General features: G+C 41.5%; 1 protein-coding gene across 14 annotated transcripts in view; it reads right to left on the bottom strand.

The window, feature by feature from the left end:
• The window catches only part of rap1gapb (RAP1 GTPase activating protein b), a 199,524-nt gene that overhangs the window by 43,396 nt on the left and 129,303 nt on the right, over positions 1–26,825 (bottom strand). For 9 of the 14 annotated variants that reach the window (XM_078170421.1, XM_078170375.1, XM_078170396.1 and 6 more), the window contains 2 exons: positions 13,134–13,227; positions 2,458–2,493 (listed from right to left, as the gene is read on the bottom strand). In XM_078170421.1, the coding sequence (XP_078026547.1) occupies positions 2,458–2,475 (18 nt within the window). In that variant the 5' untranslated portion in view covers positions 2,476–2,493; positions 13,134–13,227. Of the gene's footprint in view, positions 1–2,457; positions 2,494–4,116; positions 4,415–13,133; positions 13,228–26,825 lie in introns of those variants that run through there. The other 5 variants (XM_033626130.2, XM_033626127.2, XM_078170432.1 and 2 more) reach the window with 2 other exon arrangements.

Here is a 26,825-nt window from a genome sequence, read left to right as displayed (position 1 = left end):
CTTTGAAGACGGTTCCGCTGCTTCTGTCTCTCCCTCCCTCCCTCATTCCCTTTACTTGTTGGAGAATATGCATTACTGCTGGTAAGATATGTTACTGCCATCTGCAACCCGGGAGAACTGCTTCTGTGCTGTTCAGGTGCTTCTCAACCAAAAGCTAAAAAAAAATGAATACAATTTGAATCTTCCCTAAAATCCCCATGAAGCTCAGAAACACTTCACACTTTACAATTAAAATGAACGTATTAGTGATACAGATCTTCACGCCTTGACATCACGCCTTTTATGCCTGTGATTCTTTTTCCAGCAGTGAAACTTCAGAGAAATGTTTGAGCTTCTCCAGTGTTGTACATACTCCAAAGCTAGATCATGTTTTTGTGCCTCCTTTAGCAATATTTCTATGTTTCTAACTAAGATAGTATCATTGTAGACAGTTCAGATTTAAATGGTGTTTCAGATCATGTTAATTTGACCATGACACAGCAATGCCCAAGCTATAAGATCAATTTCATACGATATTTGACCTCTTAGAAGAAGACTTAAAGGAACAGTGTGTAAGATTTAAATGGGATTCATACTTGTGCGTCTATGCAGAACCTACGCTGTAGCCGACGCACATGGGGTACGCCATTGTGAGTATTTATACTTGTGCGATGGTGTGTCTGTGTCACTCTGCAGTTACACCTCCAAAACACAAGTCAGTGTCTGGGTTTCTGAAAAATGCTGGTAAGATTAGTTGATTCAAAACACACATTAAACATGGCTTAATAACGTCAATTGCAAACACAAGTGCACAAATCAGCTTCACTATAACTCGCAGCATTCACAGACAAACACCTGACACATTTTCCAAACAAATACACCATGCTAATGTTTTTAGCACAAGCCTATGGCATTTTACATTGTATAAATTAGCCTAGTGACGAGCGGAGATTTCCTCTGCTCATATGAAGCCAGGATAAATCACACACAAGACTTAAAGTGCTGTTTTTCTGGAGGTAAATAACAGCTTTGCTTCCACTGAGGAAAATGGTGTCAGCTTATAGAAATAGACAGGAGGTCTGCGTTGCCACAACGTGGAGTTACATTTTTGAGTAGGTGCACGTCAGGCTATGGCCTGGCTATAGGGTACAGCGTTAGCTCTGCATTGATGTAGAACCGACGTTGTATGACGTAAGTACGACGTTGATTTGACGCAGAAGCATAAATCCTGCATTAGAGGGATTTAGTGGCATCTAGCAGTGAGGATTGCAGATTTCAACCAGCTGAAACTTCTGCCGGTTAGAATTCCTTCAGTGTTTATTGTTGCAGAGGTTTGTACCATGAGCCGAGTTATCCACAGAGGTCTCCTCCTTTACAGAAAAAAATGGACCAGTGGAATACTGGATAAAGCAGTGGTTCATATTTGGTCCGGACAGGGACTTGAGCAGGCAATCCTCCGGTTCCCAAACCAAGTCCCTGGGGACTGAACTACTGCTGCCCCCTATCAGTATCAGTATCAGTATCATATCAGTGTTTCTCCTGTGCTGTCTGGCATGTTGAAGACAGGCTACTATTCTTGCATCTGCTTATGTGTGCTCAACTTTTTTCTGATAACTAAAGATCCAGATGTTTAGGAGGTTTTTCCCAGGAGCCAAATAATTCGCAGAGGTCTCTACCTCTCCAAAACTGTGGAAACATGGTGGTGCAACCTCCGTAGACAAGAACCTGCTACCTCTATAGATATAAACAGCTCATTCCAAGGTGACAAAAACACAATGATTCTTATTTTCAGGTGATTACACACTACAGAAAACACAATTATTATGTTATATTCCATTCCTGCCAATATATCCTCCTAAATCCTACACACTGGAACTTTAATTCAGATTTAAAAGGAAGAAAAAGAACTGTATTTAGATTCAGTAAAAATAAAAAAATGTGTGAATGTCCACAGTAGCAAAGAGGATATGTTTAATATGTGTTGATCTCTTTCCACTGGCTTACTCAGAATCTGCTACTCTTGCTTCTGTTTTGTGTTACTCTGGAGTTGAACATCACAGGCTACAAAACAAACTGCATCCCTACAAATCCATAACAATATTTCACACGTCTGGTGACGCAGACAAAACTACACAGCTGTGAAGAGGAAACAAAAAGGCTCTGTTCAGCACATTCACAAGCATCAGGTTTCCAGAGGCAGCCTAGGGCTGTCACTGCTGCGAATACAAAAAAAACCCCAAAACATAAATGGCAAAGAGAGGGACACACAAAAGTGTTGCAGTAGCAGGGTTGTGATCTGGAGTACAAAAATAGCAGGAAAAGCAGAAAAACGTGAGTCTCAGAATAGAAGTAAATGGAAGTTTTATGTCCAAAGCAAGTGAATTTCTGAGGATGCTCTCTGATTAAAGCTTAGGAGGAAAAATGGTCACGTTTAAGCAGTGAGTACGAAAGGCAGAACCCGGGGACCGCTTACAGTACCTGCATCCTCTCGATCATGGCAAACAGGTCCGAGGTCTGGGGAAGAGAGTTGACACAGATCCACAAAGCGTTTATAAGTTGTCTGGATATGTTTCCCCCGCAGCCTTCACTTATCCTTCATCTCTGCTCACTGCTAAAGCTGGCTGTGCAGTCTCAAGACATGGGACCTCCTGCTGGAATCTCTGACACCCCCTAATTCCTCATCTCACTATGACGGCACTCCGTAACACATCCCCCACCCCACTTGACACCAATCTCACTGAGACGCCATTCAACTCCAGGAGAATTGTTCCTCCATGCTTCAAGACAAACACACTGTAAACAAGTAAGTCTACGGGGAAAATGAGCCTCAAAGCTCCATGGTGCCTCTCTCTGTTGCTACAGCCAACAGCTCATCTGACTGCACGCATGGCAAAATTAGCTGGAAGACACTCAGAGCTGGGCGTCTGAGGCACATTAATGTGTGAATGAGACACTTAACCTATCAGATAACAAGCAGATACAAAGTGTGCAAGGCAGGAAACAAAAATAATTGAGCATGGACGGTCTGGCAACTGGGTTTCATGTCAGTCTGGTGTACTAACACCAGTGCTGCTCATTACACAAGGAGGCTTCAATCCAGCTTCTAAATTCATAATCACACCTGAACCATGCACTACCGCAGAACATCGTTTAGTTTTTTGTCCAATTAGCTGAGGTACTGCTCCAGGTTAAAGTACAAGGAAACGCCCGCAGGCATGCTTTCTCATCTGCAGAGGCCACGTTATGGATGTTAAGCAGCTCAAACCTGAGATGAAGAGGATCGCAGCAGCCCTGGCGGCAGTGCTTGTTGTGGGGTGAGCCCTCTGTTCACCATGTAACACAAGTGGACTGAAGTGCCAAGCTGATGTTTCCACATGACAGCTTAAATTTACTGAGGGGCGCTGCAGGACGTGCAAAACACACACACACACACACACAAAACCACGGGAAAGCATTCACGTGCATGCACAGAAACATTTTTGCACGTGCTAAAAGATACTTAAACACACACCTACCGCCCGCCGTAAAAGCACACTTTCACAAACACACACCCTGACCTCATAAAGCCAAAGGTGCAGCCTGTAGTCTATTGTTGCATGTGAAAATAAACAGTGCCATATGATATTTGGGGAGATACCGCTCTCCTGACTGCAAAACAAACATCAACAAACATTGTCTTATGCTGACCAGATTAGCAGTGAACCATACAGTAACCACATCAGTGCTGAATCTCTCCGGAGAAAGATGGGAGGCAATGCACTCCTGGATTGTGGGGGAGCCGTTTCAGTGCAGCAGAACATGAGCAAATAGCTATGTAGATATGTGTCCTAATAAAAGCAGCATCATTGCAGAGTTTGTGACTTCTATTTTGCGTGCTGTCATCAGGTTAAAAAAGAAAAAAGTCTGTGCTGGAGGCACTTTCTCCCCTAACACAGATGATCTGTATGGGGCTAAAAACAGATCCCAGGGCAGTGGAGCATGTATCTATCTGTACAATGTACAAAAATCCAATATCTATTGTCCTGCAGCACTGGACACATATTATAGCTCTGTCTCCAAGCCACCTTAAGAATTAAACAAGCAACAATAACTAGAGCGAGAAGAATCTCTCACTTCCAGCAAGTGAAAAATACTCACATCACTGAGGCATCGCCTCTTGGGAAAAGGCTTACTGGCGGGACTGTTGAACAGTCCGTCCAATAAGGCATTCTTAGCTGTCCTGAGCTCAGTCATCATTCCCACAAGTACCGGCGCAGGCAAGCTGACAAGAGCGAGGGTGTTGATGTCACTGTCAGCCACAAGGAGAAAGGCAAGATTGACAATGACACCTCACACTCACTGTCGCTCAGGCAATACACCGGGAGAGAAAACTTGATAGCTGTCAATCAGAATCCATACAGCATTGTCTGAGGTAAAAGTCTGAAGCTGTAGTGTGAGAACATCATTTCCCTTCCTTCCCCCTTTTTATGGCCCCCCCTTTACTCCACCCTGCCGTAGACACACACAGCTGTTCTGAAGGAAGTAAGGAGGAAGGGAGGGACAATGTTTCTCCCCTCCCTGCGCACTGTGCACAACTATCTTCTCTTTTTAATGCAAATACACACTTGCAAGTAGACGGTCGAAAAACAGCACAGTTCTCTTTTCTGTTGAAGCACAATATGAGACTATTCTCTTCCTCTTTTCTTTCATCTTGTGTTTTTTCCAAGCCTCCCTGTGAAAAACACTTCTCGGCTCCACACAGAGAGCCAGACACAAGCATGAAAACAGGTCAGTGTTGGCATTTCTGTCCCTCAAAAGCAATTGAGGACAGAAGTTTCATCACACTTTACAGTTTATGTTACGATGTGTTTTACAGCACGTGTTGAGAAGTGGGTCAATTATACCTGCAGTGCTGATTGTGAGCTGTTTGTCATGTGCTACTTTTCCTGTACAAGCACTCAGACAAATTATCAACACTTTTCTTGCTGAGATTTTTTTTTGTTTACAATCAATACTTAATAAGATAAAGTTGACATTATGAATGAATGGCTCAAGGGTGCTCTCACACCTGCCCAGTTTGGTTCATTTCAATCAAACTCAAGTTCGTTTGCCCCCTAAGTGTGGTTCGTTTGGGCAGGTGTGAACACAATAATCGCACTCTGCTGTGCACCAAAACAACTGGACCGAGACCTTCTTGAAGAGGTGGTCTCGGTCCAGTTAATAACAAACACTGGTGCAGTTTGTGGTGAGAACGTGTTCCGACCTCGATCTGAACCAGCTGCAGTCACATGACACATTGTTTGGGTTAAACATGAGCATGTTACAGTCCTGGAGGATTATTAATGTGCACCTCCTCCTGTACTGCCTTAATATGCACATTCAGCACATCCAATGCATCAAAACATTGTTTCCTAGGTGGAGCCGCGCCTCGTTTTCAAACTGTATGGTTTGACTGAAATGAACAATGACAGCAATATAGTCCACAGTCACCAGCACTAAAATCAACCTGCGTAGTTGTCCCTCCATTGTGACATTAGAAAGTGTCACATTTATCTTGCAAGTGTACTCTTCTTCAACGTTTTGTTAACTTCCTGGATTTTTCCCACATGGAAATTCTGACCAATCAACAGCAGCTTTCTCACGCAAGGCATTTTATCTGGTCCGCTTGTAAATGCTGCCGTGAGAACACGAACCAACTCCAGGCAATTATGCAGCTTTGTAACGAAATTAGTCCCTGATTCAGACCAAAGCAAGACAACTCCAGGTCTGAAAGCACTATAAGTGACTAATGGAAACAGTATTTGAAATTGGTCCAGGACACCAATGCAGCCAAACAGGCTGCTAATATAACCACTCAGGGCATTTATGCATCATCAATATATGTCCACTAAAAGTGCTTGTTTTTGCCACTGACAGGCTCAGATTATCATTCTAAGCATCTGACAACATTATCGAAAGGATCCCTACAGAGACAGACCTTTTGTAAAGGGTATGATCCTTTTTATTTAATGAGAAACAGCCCCAAAATTGCTTTTGGTTAAGAAAAAGTCGAGGTCTAACTCTGTAAGGATCCTTTCTATAATGTTGTCAGGCACTTATAATAACAATGTGAGCCTGTCAGTGGCAAAAACAAGCACATTTAGTGGATGTACATTGCTGCAAATATGCCCTGCATGGCTACATTACAGCTTATTTTGCCACTGCCAGCTGCAGCCCTCTCGCTCAATACGGGACGAATTTAAAAAATAGTAGTCCACATTGGTCATGCAGACACAAAAACATGGGAAAATAGTGTCCAGGCTAAAAAATACCAAACTTATCTGTACATAAATGAGTGCTGCACTCCGGGGACTCAACATGGGATTGCATCAGGCACTTTTCACTGCATCAAGTCCTTGCTGAGAAAACAACAATGTGAAAGCTCCACGTGTTATCACTTCCACCAGGGGAGATATGCGAAACAGACAGGCAAGCAACCCAGCTCGCTGCATGTGTGGATGCCACAGCCTGATGGGGGACTTAGCCAACTTCAGCACCTCCGAAATCATCTGTGCATAGTTAAGCACTAGTATGACACGAGAGCTTGAGAGAAAAGGGAAGACAGGGAGGGAAAGAGAGATAAAAAAAAAAGACGAGGGAAGCACTGAGCTGTCGTTATGTGAAAGCAGAGTCTATCTGTGCAGCTTTCTCCATCAGGCCCAACATCAGATATCAACAAAACACTGACCTACTTAAATAAAACACTGCTGAAAGCTTTCAAGAGGACAGACTCTCCCTATATATGTTAAGCGTTTTTCATTGCACAATAGAAGATAAACACTGTCCGCTACCCGTCTGCATTGATTTCCCCTGAGGGAAGTAGATGGTAAGTACACACAGGGAGCAGAGGTTACATGGGCTGAATTAAAGTGCACAAAATACAGACTTTATATGGACAGAGGTAACTTTCAGTGGACCGATACTGCACCGGAGTGGGCCAGCCTTTTAAACACTGTCTCATCCTGCATTGCATTTCATTACTTGTGATCTGTTTACTCAGGTCTAGACAGGCTTTAGCTGAATGCCAAACTGGGATTTGAGAACATTTGCAGAGGAGAGCTGAATACTAATTACACACTTGCCTGATAGTCATGTGTAATTGTTACATGATGGCAAAACGTGAGGGAGACATTAATTACAATTCAGATTCACACTATGAGCAATGACATTGTTTCAGTCATAAAGCATACTGATTGCGAAGCTGTGAGTGCGACATCTCAGCTCAAGCTGTCGGGAAAGTCGACCCGCTGTTGTACAGGCCTGTTTGGTCCTGGTGACTACAGTATGTGGTGTGAGCCAACATGTAGAGTACAAGACCAAGATCAGCAGCAAGCAAGTGAAGGGAATCACAAGTTTGACTTGGAAGTGTCTCTGCTGGACTTTCAGACTTCAATCTTTTAAGCCGCTCACGTTTTGTTTCCTGCCCTCAGAGACAATATGGAGCCGCTGCAGTGAATACACCATCACTGTTTGAATGCCTGAGGGGCTGAGAGATACACATCTCTTTTTCTCTGAGTTGATTACCAGCAATTGCAGTGTGTGTGTGTGTGTGTGTGTGTGTGTGTGTGTGTTTGTCTAAGAAAGAGAGATAGTGGGAGTGCATGAGTGAGAGAGGAAGCCGACTGATTAACTGATTCACTGATCGACTGACGGACTTGGCTGAATGGCTAAGTGAGTCAAAATACAGTATGTGAGTGAATACATATGAGGGGTATTAAATCCATGGGCCATACAGTCTATTCCTTTCTACTCAGTTTGCAAGCTGAGGAGTGAAGCTCTGAGTCCAGTACTTCATTAACTCCTCACAGCCAGAGCCCCATTTGAATTTCCACAGACAAATTGTCAATGATTTGCATCCAAAGCAATATCCCCACGCCTACTCACTCCCCAGCCCTCCATTTATGCTCTTTTGGGTTAGCCGCATCCTCAAAGGCAATACAGTAAAATGGAAAACTAAACTTCAAAGAGAGTCAATCAATGGGCACAGAAGCCTATCATTTCAGCCAGAGAAAATCCATCGGGGTCCATTCACCCGGTCCGGCTCCAGAGACTAGTCTGACCTTGCTTTGGCCACTGGGGCCTGGAGGGGGAAACAAATGGAGTTCACACAGATGCCCCCCCCACCCCCCCCGCCCCGTCCAACCCATCACTGCCTCAGACGAGCCGGTTGATTGCCACAGAGGCAAAGGTCTACAGAAGTGCTGCTGAGTTTTCTGTATTCTGGGGCAGATCTCCTTCTGTCTTCAGACTGGCAAAAGCAGTGTTAAATCAGTCCAGACAAAGACACAAGTCTTCCTATAACATGGAGCAGCTCTTGCATTTTGATTAACATCTTCTGGGCATTTGTATGTGTAATGCATTATTATCACTAACTGTCTTATCAAGGACTGGCGAAAGATTCTTGAACTCTCAGCATAAAGCTGCTGGATTCATTAGTGCTCATCTATTACTGCTAACTTGACAAGGTGAGCAGGTTAATGAAATCGGTAAGAGTGCTCCGCTAATTTAGCATTGCACTCCTGTATCCTTGTTGGACTCGTGAAGGACAGGTTGAACCAAAGGATCCAGACATGGGAGAAGATTGCCTTCAGGGATTTCTGGCAGAAAACCCCTTTGGGTAGAAATCTGGTATTCATTTTAACCAAAACCATGATCCTTTTCCTAAACCTAACTAAGAAAGATGGTGGATTGTCCCTTCTGGGTTGGGAGAGAGTTACTGCTCCAAGAGAAGGAGTCTAAGTATCTCAGGGTCTTGTTCAAGAATGAGGGTAAATTGGAGCATGAGATGGACAGTTTGGTGCAGCATCAGCAATGCAGGTGTTGCACTGAACTGTCAGGGTAAAGAGGGAGCTAGAGCGGAAGACACAGCTCTCAATTTACTAGTCCATCTATGTTCCGAACCTCAGCTATGGTCATGAGCTTTGGGTAGTGACCAAAACAATGAGATGACAGATACAAATGGCCAATATGAGATTCCTCCGTAGGGTGGCTTGATTCAGCTTTTGGGATAGGATGAGGAGCTCTGACATTTGAAGGGAGCTCAGCGTATAGTCGCTGCTCCTCAGCGTCAAAAAGGGCCAGTTGAGGTGGTTCAGGCATCTAATCCGGATTCATACTGGGCACCTCCCGTAAGAGGTATTGCAGGCACGTCCAACTGGGTAGAGAGGGTATGCCCAGAACATGCTGGGGGGATTATATTTCTTATCTGGCCTGGGAACACCTCAGACATCTACCAGGAGGGGGAGAAGGACTTGTGGAGTACTTTGCCCAGCCTGTTGCCTGGATGGATGGATGGATGGATGGATGGATGGATGGATGGATGAAGGGTCATGAAAAGACTGGCTGAAATCCCTGAAAGCAAACTTCTCCCAACAGCTCAAAACCTGATGCCTACATTATCCAGAATGCAACTTTACCTCCAACAGGTATTTTGGAGATTAAGGTTTGTTATGCTAGTAGAGGCTAATGTAGCCTTCAGCTGCTGGCCTCAAGTAGAGATGAGGAGCAATTTTTTTTAATTCAAATTTAAAATTTCCAACAGTGTGATCATGCAGACAGGTATGAGCAATGCCATATGAGCACCACTCTCTTGTGCATGTCCATCCCAGGTATAGCGCAGTGCAGAGCGGCATTGATTAGCAAGCCGATGGGGACATGAATAATAGTAGTTTGCTGCGAAATCAATGTTCTGAGTTTCGTATATTGCACCTTCAACATTGCAAGATAGGGCATTAGGCCTTGGCGGAGGTCTGCTCTCTGCAGGTGCCCCTTTAGTTCAATACTCCTCAAGACCTATAAAACAGAGTGACTGTAGGAATATCTCTGATATTCACTAATGAATCTTCATGAGCAGGACTAGATGAATCAGTGACTTTGTTGGTAAAGTAATTCCTGTATCTTAATCAAACTTCAAATCACAGCTTGAAAGCCTCCAGGCCATCAGCTCCGAACACATCATTATAACACGCTGAAGCGATGTGTCTGACTTGCAGAAGTAAACCTTTACAGATCCAAACCAGAAAAGATACAGATAGCATCGCTGTAGCTTCGTCTTCATGCAAAGGTTTCACTGCAACTTACAGACCGACATTAGTGTCACACCAGTACGCACCTAATTAAAAACACCATGGCAGCACCTTTCAATATACAGAATTCAGTGTAACGTTCTTCACTCTCTGCATTTGTCTGATCCAAGCTCTACTATGTGGATTTGTCTTTGGTTTTCACGTCAGCTCTGTTCTATGCAGACACTTGGCTGATTTACTTAAAGAGCTTTTAACTTCGACCACTGGCAGCAATAAAACTATAAAGAGTTACAGTCTTGTTTAAGCTCTTGGCTTTAACAACCCTATTGTGTGCAACCTACAACCTCATATACTGTATGTACAGTTGAAATTACACCTTCCTGTCACCGCACACACACAATACACTTGGCACTTGCAACATAGAAAGTCTAATCAGTGCAGCTCCATATATAAATCCATATTATTTTTCCCTTATAAATTGAATTTCCACAGCATGTGTGACAAAAATAATACCAATGTGCTCCCTATGGTATGAATTAGAGAGGAACAACTGCTGCAGATCTATATTTGTCCCGGAAGCCTGTGACAGAGGGCACAGACTCCTCCGTCAGCTCCACAACAAGCTGCCAACAGCTACCAGGGGTGGGAGGCATTAGAGCCACCTTTCACCTGGTGTAACAGCTGAAGGATATGATGAGCGAAAAAGAGGGAGGAAACCTGGAGGGAATTAAAATGAACAGATGCACTGGAGGTAGGGCAGGCCTGGTAATGCTGTTCTAGTGCCAATAATAACTCTGTGAACTGGACTCATTCTAAATAAAATACAATACTGATCTGGCCTATTGCTTCACAAGGTTAGGCTGTATCTTTATATTTTTCTTACTGTCAACAAATCCCATGAAAAGACCAAAACAGAATATATTTGTTTATCTCTCAGTTCTTTCCCAATTTTCTAGAGGTATTCAGGGTACAATGGAACATTAGAAAAGAATTGAAGAGACTCTTTCTGACATACTTACAATTTTTTAAAATGGGTCACAAATATTCAGTTTTTTTTCAATATTTAATTTTTAATTGTAATCTAAGTTATTTTAATTTTTTTTTAGCAAACATTACTCAAACAGGTGTAAATAAAGCATGTGGTGGGCACCACCTTTAGACACCAACTGACACATATTTAGTGTGCTATTGAATATTGACACATAAGGACCTACACTGTCATGTATGGCCACATGTTCCTCCGTACAATACACATGCAACACCAATTGTGGTCAATGATATAGAGGAATTAACTGTTTAATTTAGATTTGTTAAGTTTAGCTTAGCTTAGTTTTATCTAGGATCCCCATTAGCTACACCATATCTGCTGCTATTCTTCCTGGGCTCTGGCACATACTCAACATATACAGTGCATGACATATAACTGTACATAACATGTAAGAATAAAAAGAAAAAAAAAACCCAAAAGATCAAAATTTAAAAAAAAGAAAAACAAAATCCAACAAGAAACAATAAATATTTTTTTTAAAAAATCTAATAACGATTACAAAATAATAGTTATTATGGGTGGATAACTATCAGGCTTTAGCTTCACAGTCAATTCTTTACATGCACACTGTAGTGTGATGTATATGCTTTTTAAAAAAAACTCACATCTGTTCACTTCCTGTCCCCTCTACGGTAACGTTACCTTCGCCAAAGTCCTTTTCTTCCTTAAGCTAGTTACACCTTTGCCATCTGTCACAATTAACTTTGTGCAAATAGTATTTACCGCTTACTTTTTTATGTAGTGTTTTTGATCATTTCTGGTGTTTTTGATCACCTCAATGTCTTAGAATACCTTTAGCGACATTAGCTAGTCACTCAATAGAGCACTGATGGTAGACTGTTTTTCAGAGCTAAGCTAATGTGAGGTCTCTGTGGCTCTTTGTTACACTCGGTGCTTGAGAGAGCTGGCAAAAATTAAAGTGGCTAAGTTAGCTGACTGGCTAACCTCGCTTTTTAGAAACCCTGAAGGGATTATATACACACTATATACATAAGGGAATGGTTTACAGTGTTAACAATATATATACAGAACTGTGAAAAGTTAAGTAATTAAGTTAAGGATGAAAAAGCACTGTAACGTTATCAATTAGGTTGTGGGTGGAGATAACTTTACTGTAGAGTTAACAGGAAGTAAACAGACACAGACTGTTGTAAATTGGTTATAAATCACTCTGCATTCTGCAAGCAAAAAAAATGTTGTAAGATAACTCTAATTATTGTTTTTGGCCTTTTCTCAGGATTTATTAATTACAAAAGTATAGAAAATAGCCAGACTTATCCTTTAAATACAACAGTCAGTACATGGATTACTTGAAACAACTGATATCCACTTTTGAGTACTCATCATGCTTCATTGGGTAAATTTAATATCCTTAACAGATCTTTTTATCGGCGGACATTCTGAGATGTCAACAGGAAATACACATGTGTAATTAACAACATTAAAAATGGCTCTATGTCATTCAAGTGTACCCGTAAATAAGCCATGTTTGTGATTTCTCTTGCTGCAATCATTCCTATACCCACTTGATTTGTCTAAATTAAACTGGGGCAGCTGTGGCCCAGGAGGAAGACCAGGTCATCCACTAATTGAAAGATCTATGGTTCGATCCCCAGCTCCTCTAGCCCACATGTCGAGGCACGCTTGGGCAAGATGCTGAAATTTGTGTGTGAGTGTGTGTGAACGCCTAAACTGAGAAGTAGGTGGCACCTTGCACAGTAGCCTCGGCCAACAGCGTGTGAATGTGACTCTGTAGTGTAAATGCACTGTGAGTGGTCAGAGGACTAGAAAGATGCAGTCCCTTTACTGGTGAAGCTTCAGATCAACTGTATTTTTGCACAAAAGGACAGTGAATTTCGTCCCTGATCACTTACACTGATCGTATTAGAGAGTGTGTGAAAAATCATGATGATCGCTTTTGATTTTAGGCATGGTAAAATTCTTGGTTTCACATTTCTCAGATCAGATTCTTGGCACTGTCTCAGTATCTGATTCCAGCAGCTGTACCAACTGCAGACCTGAATAGAGAAGAGAAGAGCAGCAGGCCCAAAGTCTTGTGTTACCTTTGAAAGTGGGGGAGGAGGAAATGGAGGGTGGGCGTGTGCTAGTGAGGGCTCTACTTCATCAGAGATACGAGGAATCCTTCCATCTTGTTTCCTGTGAGTCAGAGAGGATGGAGGGGTTGGGAGGGAGAAAGAGAGGAAGGGAGAGAGACGGTTATGACAACCTTGAGTTCAGTTTCTCATTTATGCAATAAGAGCAAAGGAAAATGTCTGTAACACAACTGAGTCATCCCATCAAAGAGGATCATTCAACTCCTACTACAATGAGGCGGGTGCTATTATTACGCCACTGAGACTATTTTTTTACTCTGGAGTAACTTCCTGTGCTTTATAAGCTTGCCTGCAATGTCTGCCCTCACACCAGCTACGTTGAAGGCGATGAGATGATTAGAGGCGAGACTGTGAAATGGCAGAGATGAGGGGAACTGCACAGAGGAAGAGGAGACATGTAGAGACGACTGAGAACAAAGCGAAAAATTGATACAAAGCAGAAGAAGAAAGGAGCCTCAGCTTTCATCTCTTAACCTGCTGCCCTCGTCTCTCGTTCTCTGTTCCCTCTCAGCCCTTTCTCTTCTCTGTGTGTTTCGAGTGAATTACCAGTTTGACCAGGATTTTGGTCACAACATATCACTTCACACTTTGTCTCACACAACAAGTCAGTTGCTGGAACTGGCAGCCCGTCTGTGCATGCAACCTGCTCCCGAACCCGAATCAAGGGCGTTTCTAAACATTGCTTAGGAGCATAAGAATCACAGAACAATAGCACAACATGATTTCTTGGTGAGAATGGAGTGAGAGTTAGTGGAGAATTGCACACTCAATTATTTACTCCACTCTGCCATTTGGCACACACCATAGTGGTTTGTGGTGTGTTGAAATAAGATCATTTACAGAGCGGTCTTTCTTCTGCAGACAGCCCATTATTAGACACTGCTGCTCTCCCTATCTGAAAACGCTGCGTCCGGTACAACTGGAGAGAATATATATACGTCTGAGTAAACAGAGTTGCACTTTTATGACAACAGACTGCTGACCTGGAGTTGAGGTTTAGAAATCTATTTGTAACATAGCAGAAACACTGTTCTTTGTTGCCTCTGATCTCTGCTGAATCCCAGGAAATGACTGAAAGAGGCTGTCAGATCTTTCCTGCAGCATCCTCAGCTTCTCAGAACCGACATCCCTCCAGAGAGTGAACTTTGTTACGTCTTTCATAAAAATGCAGCCGGAACACAATAAAAAGATGATGTCAAATGCAGCTCAGAGCCAAGAATGATGCATTAAAATCTGGCTACAAAGAACAGCCTTACTGGGGCTCGTTCAGCCGCAAGTCTGTTTCACTGTCCCATGGGAACAGTAAGGTAGCGAGGTCAAACACCAAAGGTGAAATACATAATTCTGAAACACACAGTTATTATTACACCTTATTGCAAGGTGTTATTGCCAGCCATATAGGTTGACTGTGCAAGCAGTGACCAAGTCTTACATTAATTGTAAGGCAGCAAGAGTGAAGTGACAAAGCATAAGAAGTCTGTGCAATGTTGTAAAGAAGATGCAGGAAGTCCCTTTAGGGTGGACGGGTCAAACAAGCACAGGACCTTCACACAGGAGACAGGTGTTATGTTTTTATGACAATGTAGCGTAGCATGATAGTATGTGTAGCATGTGACGTTAGTGACGTCTGCAATGTGGCATTACATTAGTGACGAAAATACTTATTTAGAGTCAAACTGTGATGTTTTTTCTTAACCTATAACCATGTAGTTTTGTCACCTAGACCTAACCACTAACTTTTATAGCGTAACAATGACTGTTTCATAATGTTATGAACGTGTTAATAGCATCCAGTAAAATTCATCTAATTCACCTAAAACGTTTAAGCCATACCCGAAGTAAACTGAAAGCTGTTCTTGTTCCATTTATACTCATACGAAAGGTTACATTCTCACATTTTTCCCCCAACAGTCAAAATGTTCTGTGTTTCTGTCAAAGATATACCCTGATATTACTGATGCCTGTGAAAGATGCTCATTATTACCCTGTAAGCTCACACGCATGTTATGGTCATGCCCCAAACTGTCTGGCTATTGGAACCACCTCTTTAAGGTTAGATCAAAGATATTAGAGTTAACAATTGAGCCATCCCCAATGACCGCCATTCGACATTCACCAGTCATGTCTCGGTGAAACAAGCAAATGTAATTTCATGCACTGCCTTTTAGCTTGCAGGAGACACGCAAACTCCACCATCTCGTGCCTCTTGGTTGAGTGACGCAATGTTTTTCCTAGTTCTGGAGAAGATAAAGTTCTCACTGCAAGGTTCAATTCAATTGCAAAGTTCTTCAGTCACTGGCAACCCCTTATTTCCTACTTTAAGAAACTTTCCTGTCTTTCCCCTGACTAGCTGTTAATAACAATAAGTACTTAAAGGGTAAATAGCACTTAATATCCTGTATTTTACCCCTGTGGATCATTTATTTCAGTTCTTATTTCTTTTGCTTTTATTTTATTTTATTTTCGATGTACTTTTATATGTGTATGTGACTATACATCTGAATAATGGGGTATATGAATGCATGTATAGGCTCAGTATCTAAGAAAGCTAGCCATATGCTGCAGCATACAGCAAACATTCTTCCTAATGCTGGTATTTCTGTTACTGTGATACTACCTCTGTGTTACTGCAACAAAATGTGTTTACAAAGAAAGTGTTTCTGTCACCGAGTTATGTAAGTCTCAACACACTGAAACAAAAGGTTTTCTTTTATTTTCGTCTAATATTTTCTTGAAAAAAGATGCTGCAGATGAATAGAACAGGGAGGTATTAACTGGAAAACACAATGGGACCATATTATGAAGCCTCTCTTAGTCAAAATTCAAAGTACATAACAATAGCAGAGAAAATAAACATGTTTTTCGAAGGTTTTGTCCACACGCTTTTTAATAAAAAAGCAATGTACTGAATGTGTGATTATGTGTGAATGAAAAACTAATCAACACAGACAGAACTGTCTATTTAGGAGCTTATTATGTACAAACACACTTCTAGAAAACCTAAATTGATGCGAAAGATAGTTTTTTCCCCTTTGTTTATAATTTATGTCTATGTTTATGATGACAAAAAGGGGTTAAAAACTCCTGTGGAAGAGTGTCATTGACGACAAGACCAATGAGCCATCAGGCCAATCGCTGGGTATTGAAACCTAGACTATCAGTACGGAAGCTCCTATTGGCTAAAGTGAGGTGTCAATCAAAAGGTCAGAGTTCAGCCACCCTTTGGCAGTGAGAATCATATTTACATGCAAACTGAAGAAATTATGGATAGTATGTGGAGAAATATGAACATCTTAAACAATACTATGGAATTTGTGTACATCTATGGATGTAATATTGTGTTTGGATTAAATATTTTGCAGGATTTCAATCATCTGGACCTTTAGGAGTGTATGAAGACTGTATAAACAGCCTTTTTGTTCGCATAATATCTGTCTGTGGATTATAATAACACTTCACAGGTGCGTTATAACCAGAGCATGTGAGCGGAGCAGAGCGGAAGCGGGGAGCGGAAGGATTTTGTGTTGAGCGAGGAGCGGCTATTTTTTTAAAAGGTGGAGCGGAGCCTTATCTCTCGCTCCAATTTCGCTCCGGTCACTCATGCCCCACCCAGAATGCATCTTTGCACCTGCGCACACCCACACTATTTTCTTTCAAAACTATGGAGTTTACTGTGTACTTCAGAAAAGAAACTGAGAAGAGAAGCAGTGGTACCTTGGAGAACGGTCCCTAACTGCGGGGAGAGGCGAGAGGGCTTCCTTGGAGGTCGGCCGCTTAACCCGGTCCATCTCCTTTACACTTTGACTTCTTTCCACCCTGCTGACAGCAGTACCGTGTAGAACGGTCCCTAACTGCGGGGAGAGGGCTTCCCCGGAGAATCTACCAAGTTCATGTATTATTTGTGAATAGAAGTTTACAGGTTAGGGTAGTATGACGCAGTTTTTTTGAGTGGAGCAGTGAGCGAGTGCAGCGGGATAAAATTTGGAGCGGAGCGGAGCGAAGAATGTGCAGAACCAAGCGGAGCGGACGAGCAGCTCAAAGTGACAGGTCTGCGAGCGAGGAGCAGAAATTTTCACCCACTCCGCTCCACTCACATGCTCTGGTTATAATTTAATTTGTTTGCTTTTTGTCCGACAGAAGCGTTAATTGAACCTGCTGTGGTACTGGTATCTTGAAATGGTTGGAACCATTTGAACCACAAGCAGAGATGTACTGATACCACTTTTTCCTTCCCGATACCGATTCCAATCCCTGAACCTTCGGTATCTGCTGATACCAAGTACCGATCCGATACCAGCGCGTAAAAAAAATGGATGGGATATGAATTGTTGTATGTCTCACCTCCTAAAACTATATGTAAAATATTAAGAAATAAATACATAATAGTAGAATGAATGCCATAAAACTTTTTTTTAATTATCACTATCCAGTGTTGACACAGATCAAGACACAGGTTAAAGTGCAGCTACACAATTTGATAAAAAAGACATTTTAGAGGCTACAGTAGAATGCTTTTTAAACTCCGCTCCATTTCCGTTTTGTTTGCCTGTAGCGTGCGTATGCATAATGACGTGAGGCATTACGTATTGGATTGGTCATAGGCTGTACTTGCCGATACCCAATACTGCATTTTAGGCAGTATCAGAGGCATTTCCGATACTGGTATCGGTATCGGTACAACTCTAATCACAAGCAGCATAGCTTTCAAAAATAGGTTGTATGAGTAAACCATTTAAACATAGAAAAATACAGCAGGGGTTTACATGTCATAATCATCAAATCAGATTCCTTTAAAGTGCAGCCATTAGAATGGTAATATATGTTGTTTTGGAAGTCAGTGGAAATCGACCCATTCTGTTGTTAAAGTATGAGAGAGAGTTGTTTAACCTCTGTACATATAAAAGACTGTTCCTTTAAATTCATTGCTTTCTTTCATCACATTTACCCTTCGTACAGTACCTGCCCGCTGCTTCAGCACACAGACAGCTAACCCAAACCTCCCACGTGGGACAGCCACATATCCATAATGAAAGTCAAAGCACAAAGGTGCAAATCAATCTTGATTTAGGAAAACTCCATAGACAGGAAGATGAAGGCTGCCTGACAGCCTGCCACTTTCACTACCGATGGCATGCTTGGTGGCTCTCATCAGGGAAGATGAATAATTTTTCCGTGGTGTGTGTGTGTATGTGTGTGTGCGTTTATACCGTTGCTGCATCAATATACAAGCCAGATAACAGAAATATATCTGGTGAAAGGGTAAATGCTAAGTCTGACTCAGGGAGATATTTCAAGCTGGCATATTCTGATGATCACAGCGAGCATGTTATCAAATACCACCATCCTGACATATGACTCAATAATACAGTATGATATCGATTTATTACGTCAGAATATTTAGTGATTCATCATCTGCTATGAAGGCAATGAGGCCCGCTGGTGCAGTAGATGAATTATTAGCATGCAAAGAATGTAAAGAAAATATGAGCTGTACTGTACAGTCTGGACTCAAGGTTTCTACTGAGGCTTATCTCTCATTTCACTCAAAGGACATCTGTCATTCTTTAAAGGGTAAATACACCCATTTTCAAAATATATGTACACATTATTCCCATGGTCTGAAACACATCAAAAATATTAGGAAACATGAAGAACTCTCTTCTAAATCTGGAGTCGCTCCGTAGACAATGAATTGGGAAAGATGTTCATCACAAGATGACACTGAAAGCACTTGGGGGAATGTTCTGAGTATATGGGTACATTTTCTGTTTCAGAACTCAAAACTCTACAATCAACCAAAGTATTTTTTTTTCCCAGTTAAAAACTCCAGGTGCTTCCCAGGAAATGCTCAGCTGGGAGTGCTTGAGAGGGCTTTCGAGGCACAGCGTTTTTTCAGCTGAGATGCTTTGGTTGCTATGATACAGAATATCTGCTGAAGTAAAAATGTCGGCACAAGGTAGAGTATTTGCTCTGGATGAGGGCAAGGTTGAAGAACATAGGGAGAGAGGATAGGGTTGCTGGTCTGTGTGGGTTCATTACAGGAAACATATATTAATATATACTAGCCCATACCCATTGGTAGCTTTGTCACCTTCTACCTATGCCAATCCTCAACGCCTATGTGCAGTTTCAAATAGATTGACCACGTCAGTGAGTAGAAAAATGTGGGACAGACAGAATGACTGACTGACAGAATGACACACTGACAGTTTCTGTGATTATATACAGCATACCATACCATGACTTAGTCATACCAACAATTAGAAAAAAACAACAACAACAACATCAATTAGTCGCATTTTAGCCATTTTTAAGCATTTTTCTGTTGTTATAGCGCCACCCAGTTGCCAATTAGAGTTAAATTTCTCCAGTCACCTTGAGGCGTCCTGTTCTACATATCTACCAAGTTTTTTAAAAATCGATATGGCGGTTAGGCCTTGATAAGAAAATAACTCTCTAGCGCCCCCATTTTGTTTGATGGGGTCAATAATGGAGGAGTCCCCTCAGATTATGTGTGGTCATATGTCTATAAAGTTGCGTGGTGATCAGTGAAACCCTTGAGATGTTATACACCTTTATGTGATGAGCCACGCCCTCCGCAATATTCATTGCCTTATAGAAGCTCAGTTTTAGTAAGTTTTCCAACTTTTGCCAAGAGGGAACTTTCGATATTGGTCCCTAGATTATGTTCACCGAGTTTCATGCAGATCGGTCAAACTTCCTGGGAAGAGATCGCTTTTAAGTGTTTTTCAAAAAATTCAAAATGGTGGAAAATCTATATAAACACAAGTTATGGGTTCTTGAGGGAAATTTGTTCCTCGTGAGGAGAGGCATCTCTGTGCAAAGTTTCATGTCTCTACGACATACGGGGCATGAGATATGCCCATTCAAAGTTTGCAATTTCAATGGGTTGCTATAGCGCCCCCCTTTGGCCAATTGATGTAATATTGCTTCATTCGCATCCTGCCATGACCCTCTACCACTGTGCCAAATTTCACATGGATTGACCAAGTCAGTGAGGAGAAAAACGTGGAACAGAGACACACAGACACACACAGACACACACAGATAGAGTTTTCGTCATTATATAGTAAGATAAGATACAGTATGTTAACATATTTCTTGTCCATGATTGTTGTTGTTCAGTACTTATACATGTAAGAGGTGATGGTTGGTCTTTGTGTATTTGTCCCGCCCTTCCTCCACTGCTATAGGACAGCTGAGTAAAAGTGACAGGGATGAGTGCAGCATTGTACCCAGAGTTGAACATTTTTAAACTCATGGTGCTCAGAAAAAATGCCAGACATGCAGCATTCAGCACAGTATAGACACTTACCACCTTGTCACACTGGTATTTGTAGCGTAGTGTAACTCTGCAGTGCTCCAATTGCTAAGAATTCGAAAAATACAATGGCTGAAGGGACAGAACGCTTCAGTGAACATGACCCCTATAACTAATTTGGGTGTAAATAAGAAAACAAACTCACTGTGGGTCCACAAATTCAGTCTCCTGTTCATTGTCTATGGAGCAGCTCCAGACTTTATGCTTGATGACATAACAAGTTTGAGACTTACTTCTCTGGTTTCTGGCTTTGAGAGAGTGTAGCTCATGTTCACAAATATAGATTGAAACTTTAGGCCATGGAAATAACATTTTGGAATTATTCATTTAGGTGGAGTTCGTCTGTAAAAATTAAAAAAGGTAAAATTACATATGCATAAAGCTTTTGTTTTTCTGTCGTTTTGGAATCATGATTGTGAGTTTTGATTGGGAGTCAGCCATTAACAATTTTAATGTTGTTGCTTACATTAAAAATGCAACTAATACGCAATGGACAAGTCAAAATGTCTGCGATTAGAAAGCCCTCTGTGTTAATAAGCAAAAGCACAATTTTTTCTCTCATTCCCTTCTGAGCTGTGAACTAGAGTTACATAAATAACCTACTTTTCTTCCCATTACGATGACTTAAACACCCTGGTGTGTCCTAATGAGCCTTGGACCCAGTGACTGGCACAGGTCGAGTCCCGTGCACGGCAGCAGCCAGGTGGCAGGGTCACTGTGTCACGTCAGCGGGATGATTGGCATGCCGGAGGCACATCCCAACCAATTATTTATCCAGCCAGCTTAAACAATGAGATGGGCTGCCTTTTGCCAAGCTGCACACACATGAACCCAGGTGAAAGGTTCATTCTGTAGTCACATCTGATTAACCATTTGTGACTGTGTGGCAGCAGAGAGCCAAGAAAAGAAAAGAGGTGTATCACAGTGTGTCACTTTTTGTCTCCTCTGCAGAACAAAACACATTGCTTGTGCCAACGATAATAAAAGTTCCTTGATGATCTGCTTGTATGGGCTGAGTGTGCGGTCACAACCACAAAAATGTGGTTATTTATTCTCGTTATACATTCGTCTTGCAGCACCTCCTGCTCTGTGGTATAGACACACAGCGCACACAGCTCCTTCTGCTTTTTCCCTCTCCATATTGAGCTTGATTTCTTTTTACAGCTGCGGTTTTATAAATGTGTGTGTCACCTAGCAACATTACCTATCTCCTGAACCACTGAAAGATGTTTCCTTTGAAAAACAAACTAAATATACCTATAATATAGAGGGAATGGTGAAATAAAACTCAAGAATATTATAGATATTGTTACTAAAATCACACCATTTTAAAAATTGCAGTTTTTAAGGAGACTGACCAGTTTACTTTAAATTGATAAGGTCTCCAGGTATATCATTTGATCCTTTGCTGAGGAATAGATTTACCACATGTTACACAGATGAAAGATATAAGCCGACTGTAAGTTTGTTTTACAGAGAGAAGTGTTTCAGTGTAATGTCGAAGAGGTTGATGAATATGTGAGGTTGCTTTGTTGCTGTATATTTTGACCTCTGCCAATCTTTATATTGGTCCTGTGTGGCCACCGTACATTTGACAAATGAACAGAAAGTGAAGCCTTTATTATGAAATGTTAAGTGTGAGAACATAAACGAGCCGACTCAACGCATAAAGCAGCCTCCTGTCGTCATTAAGATGTGGTTATTTATAGAAGTGAATTAAGGCAAAGACGAAAACAATGGCGACTGAAAATAGCCACTACATCAACAATTAAAGAAAAAGAAAAATCTTCTCCTTCATTTCATACAATGCTTTCTACAGTGATGGATTGTTAAAACAGTGCGATATTTTCAAGCAAAATAACCTCAGTTGAATTCATTATTTTTCACATTACAGGTCCTCAGTTATCAGCACCTTGCTAATCACCAATAGAGACTCAAGATAGCATATTCTAAAGTCTTCCTGTGAAGCATCAGAGCAAACAATCCACCACTCCAAAACAACTGGTATTAACCTTCAAGTCTTTCACTTGCTGGACTACAATGCTCTAAGTGATTGTATTGTATGTCTTTATGTTAATTTCAGGCAGAGGAAAGTTTCTAAAATAGACACAGAGCATCATGAAACTAAATCCAACTATTAATCCTATGTGTTGCCAGCAGCTGCCTCCACAGACTGCTGGGTCATGAGCTCTGATAAGACTTCCAGCTCTCTGCAGTCCAATCATGGCTCAGCCTTGAGGAGCACCTGCAAATACAAATGAGCTGGACAACACCGAATGCTCCGCAAACTGAATTTAAAACATATGTGTGAGTAGGAGGGCTCTGTATTGTGTTGCTGTAGTCACAGAGAGCAGCGGGTCAAGGTCAGTCAGATTCAGCAAAACAGCTGAACAATTATTTTGCACGTTAGGGGTCAGTGTATCAACTACACAAAGTATGCGTTTCCTCTGGAGGCAGGTGTTGCAACCTTTGACTGAAGACTATAACTTCTATGTCCTAGTTTGCTGACAAGGCTAAAGACGCTAGTTAAAAAATATTTTGCTTATCATACAGGGAGAAAGGCAGCAACAGATGTGTTCTACCATCAGTGGCCCTGGGGACTGAATGGAAGGGGGCCTCAAAAAAGCCTGGAATGAAATGTTTGGTGTTTGCAAATTTGTATTTCTAAGTAATTAGGGCCAGAACCGAATTAAAATTGGCTGAACAACTTTAATAATTCAAACCTTTATTTAAGACTCGAGAAATCAATTGAGAGGAACGCTTATTTTCAATGATGCCGAGCATGAACAAAGACATTAAAAACACTCCCTAAGCAGACAAAAAACCATCATGCATTCCTAAAACAGAAATGAAATCATACAAAACAACTAACAACAATAGCGATATAGGATCGCTAAAGGTAGAAAACTGACCTAGGGTTAAGTCCTGCCTTCAAACGCGATGAGCCAATCACAGTGCGTATAGCCATTCCCATACACTCGGACATTCTCTGCCTGGACGTTCATTGAAATGCATTACAGAAAGTCAGTTTTGTTTGGTTTTATGAGCTTTTTCTGAGATTTGAAGTTTAAAAATGGTCAAACGGTGTGCATGGGGTACATGCAACTCCGACACAAGGTATCCTGAGAGGCTGGGCGGCGAGGTGTATTTTTTACCCTTTCCTAAACCACATGTCAACCGAGAAAAGTGTCTCCTTTGGATAAAGTTGTGCGGTAACGTTAGACCACAACATCAGCTCAACGTGAATAAGATTAACAATGATGTCTACATCTGTTCTAAGGTAAGTCAACATTGTGTTTGAGGCAACATATTGTCACTTCGCTGGAAAGAAATATAAAGTTATCTTTAACATCTCTAGCTAACGTTAGCTAAAGTTAGCCTAACGTTAGCTCCTAGCTGCGTTGTTCATCGTGTCACCTTGTTTGCTGGGAGTTCATTAGCCTGTTTTGTTCTAGTTTTGTACTTTGGTGATCATACATCATTGTTAGCTGTTGTCCAAAGGGCTCTAGTTAAGCTAACGTTAACATCTGGAGCTTAGCTTCATTAATTTATCTGTAATCGCAGAGATAACAAAGGTTGGCAAACGTTATGCTGAATGATTCAGTGTAAATACTGTAGCACCAAATTAACAGGGAGACGCTCTTGGTAAAGATGGTAAAAAGGCCGTTATCCTTTTCTCATATTCTGAGCCAAAAACCTTAACTTTAGTGGCACTTAAACTTTGATGGCGACGGCAACGAGATGCGGTTCACAAGCGTACACTGTGACCTGGCTTGTAATTTAAGTTTTTCATCGAGCTTCTCAACAATAAAATGATGAATATATCCCTCCAATGCGTAGTTTAGGCCCTTTTGGTTACTTCTCAATGACATCTGATCGTTATGTACCCAAAAATCATCAGTTGCCTCCTGCGAAATGCCGTGTACTGAAACACCTGCCATAGCGCCCCGGTTACTGAATGTTGATAGTTTGTCCAAGTGAGTGGAGGGGGGCGTGGCTTAGCCATAGGTCAATTGGTCGAAAGACTAAACTGTGTATCAATAAAATAGTGGAGGATCTCTGAGGCCCCTCTTACCCTTTAAAAGGTGCAAAATGGTTTGGTCCACCCCAGCACTAGGATTCATCTCTAGACAAAGCTACTTTATAGTCGAGGAGTGACTGTTTATGCTACTGGAGGACCAACATACACCGTCATATGTTTACCCAAGAAAGGGCCGTTGGGGTTCCAAAAAGAGGAAAGAATGAAATGAAGGGAAAGAAAGCAAATCGACTTTCAAAGTTCAAAGCTGCGTGAGAGAGACATGGATCAGGACAGGAACGGCAGGAGGTCCACAAAGACTTCTTATGCATAGTTGGACTGGGCGAGTAATCAGATTTTCTTTTTAATTACAGTTTTGGCTTTAGCTTCCCTCAATTTTCAAAACATGATAATTGAGATTAAACAATTTTGTGCTGCATCACGAGCCTACCAATGTTGCTCCCCCTTTTTAATTTAGTTTGTAAATCAAGCACACCCTTTTCCAGCGGATGTGCTCTGTCCCTCCTCCCAAAGTCCACAGAACAGAGGTTTCAGTGCAAGTTGAAAACAGTGAGTCACGATGCATCGCCTCTCCTGTTGTTTTGAAACTTCTTTGGTAGAACTTGTAAGAAGATGGAAGAAAGAGAGCCACTGGCTGAGAAAAAAAAAAGGTAAAACAACCTGTGGTGTGGAAACACTTTGCGGAGTTAGACTTGGAACAAACTACCATCATGTGTAAGATGTGTTACACTTTCGTGGCTGCACCCTAAGAGAACAGAAGCAATCTGTTCCAGCACTTGAAGTGTCCTCACAAAGTGGTGTATGAGCAAGTGATAAAAGGACAAAAAGCACACAAAGGTAAAGGCCCCTCTACTCCTGCCACTGCATGACAGTCTCACAGAGATGAGACATTTCGGTGCTGACATTACAGTAGCATTTGCTATGTTGGCCTTAAGATGTGGTTGCACTTTGTTTTATAGGTTTTTTTGGACTATGAGGGTGGGCCAGTTACTAACTTGAAAATGCAGAATGTAGTTTAAAGATATATTGAAGACACTTGTTTTTCTGTTTAATTGTATTTAAAGTTCAAAGACATCTAGTGTTAGAAAGAAACACTAGAGATAATGTTCAATAAATGCATAATGATCTCAAAGCCAACAGGTATTGCTGTGTTTCTATCATCCCATATTTTCTCATAGAAGGGTTCACTGTAATGTTTGATAAGTGGTTATATTAAAGCTGACTGTAATCCATGCCTCTTTGATGACAATTATTACACTGACGAAGCACTTCAGAAGTTAGTGTACAGAAAATTTATCATCATCAGTTTATCAGTTGTGGTCAGCCCCACAACCTCCGAGCAGAGTAAGTGCAGTCAGCTGACAGTCAGGCCCAACAGCATGAGCCAGTATCAGGGTATATCAGTCACTGCAGCAGAAAAACATCAAAAGATGAAGGATACGTTATAAAACCAAATAACTGAAACTGTGGAAAAGAAGCTTAAAATAAAAGACAAATAATTACAAGGGTAATTTAAAGGCTCATCTGCACAAGTCTACAATGGTAAATACTGTCGACCTCAGGCTAAATACCGGCTGAACATGACTACTGTATGTCTGCCAGCTCAACAGATGCATTGGTATCTTTGGCAAACAAAGGATAGCCACAGGCTCTGCAGAAAGAGTCAAAGATCATCAAACTGAGTGCTGCTACGGTAGAGTAACCTTGGCTATTAATGGTAGGGTACTCTTTTCTTTTAAAGCTCACTGAAAGGGCTTCAGCAGATCTCATCAGTAAGAAGACCTTGGGGCATCTTGCATTAATAAAGAGATGAGAATGCTATCCATTGCAACCACTGGCCAAAGAGGTAATGATTTTTATATGCAACAAGAAGGAAAACAAACCTTGAAGATATCTGATGGGTAAAAGCTCCAGTTCTGTTAAATTCTGTTAAATTCTGTTAGTATCAACTAACGACAGTAAGTCAGCTACTCTGTAATTATACATCTGACATCAGAAGAAATATTTTTTCAGCGAAGCAGGGATTTATAGATGCTTCCAATAGACCCTTTAGGGCCGATGTCACAATGACGTAAGTTTGTTAGCAGGAGGCAAAACATGACTCTCCACCACAGGTCTGTAGGCTATAGGAGTCTTAAAGTGTCATCTTGTAGTGTTATTGGGAGCCAAAATAGAAGGAGCCATGGCTCAAAACATAAATTTTATCGCATACCAGCTGCCACTTATCAACAAAAACAAAGACAACTATGGTTAAATGTGA

Source organism: Epinephelus lanceolatus, chromosome 1 (genome assembly GCF_041903045.1).
Source record: "Epinephelus lanceolatus isolate andai-2023 chromosome 1, ASM4190304v1, whole genome shotgun sequence".
Classification (NCBI taxonomy): domain Eukaryota; kingdom Metazoa; phylum Chordata; class Actinopteri; order Perciformes; family Serranidae; genus Epinephelus; species Epinephelus lanceolatus.
This window is presented reverse-complemented; position numbering and strand designations above follow the sequence as displayed.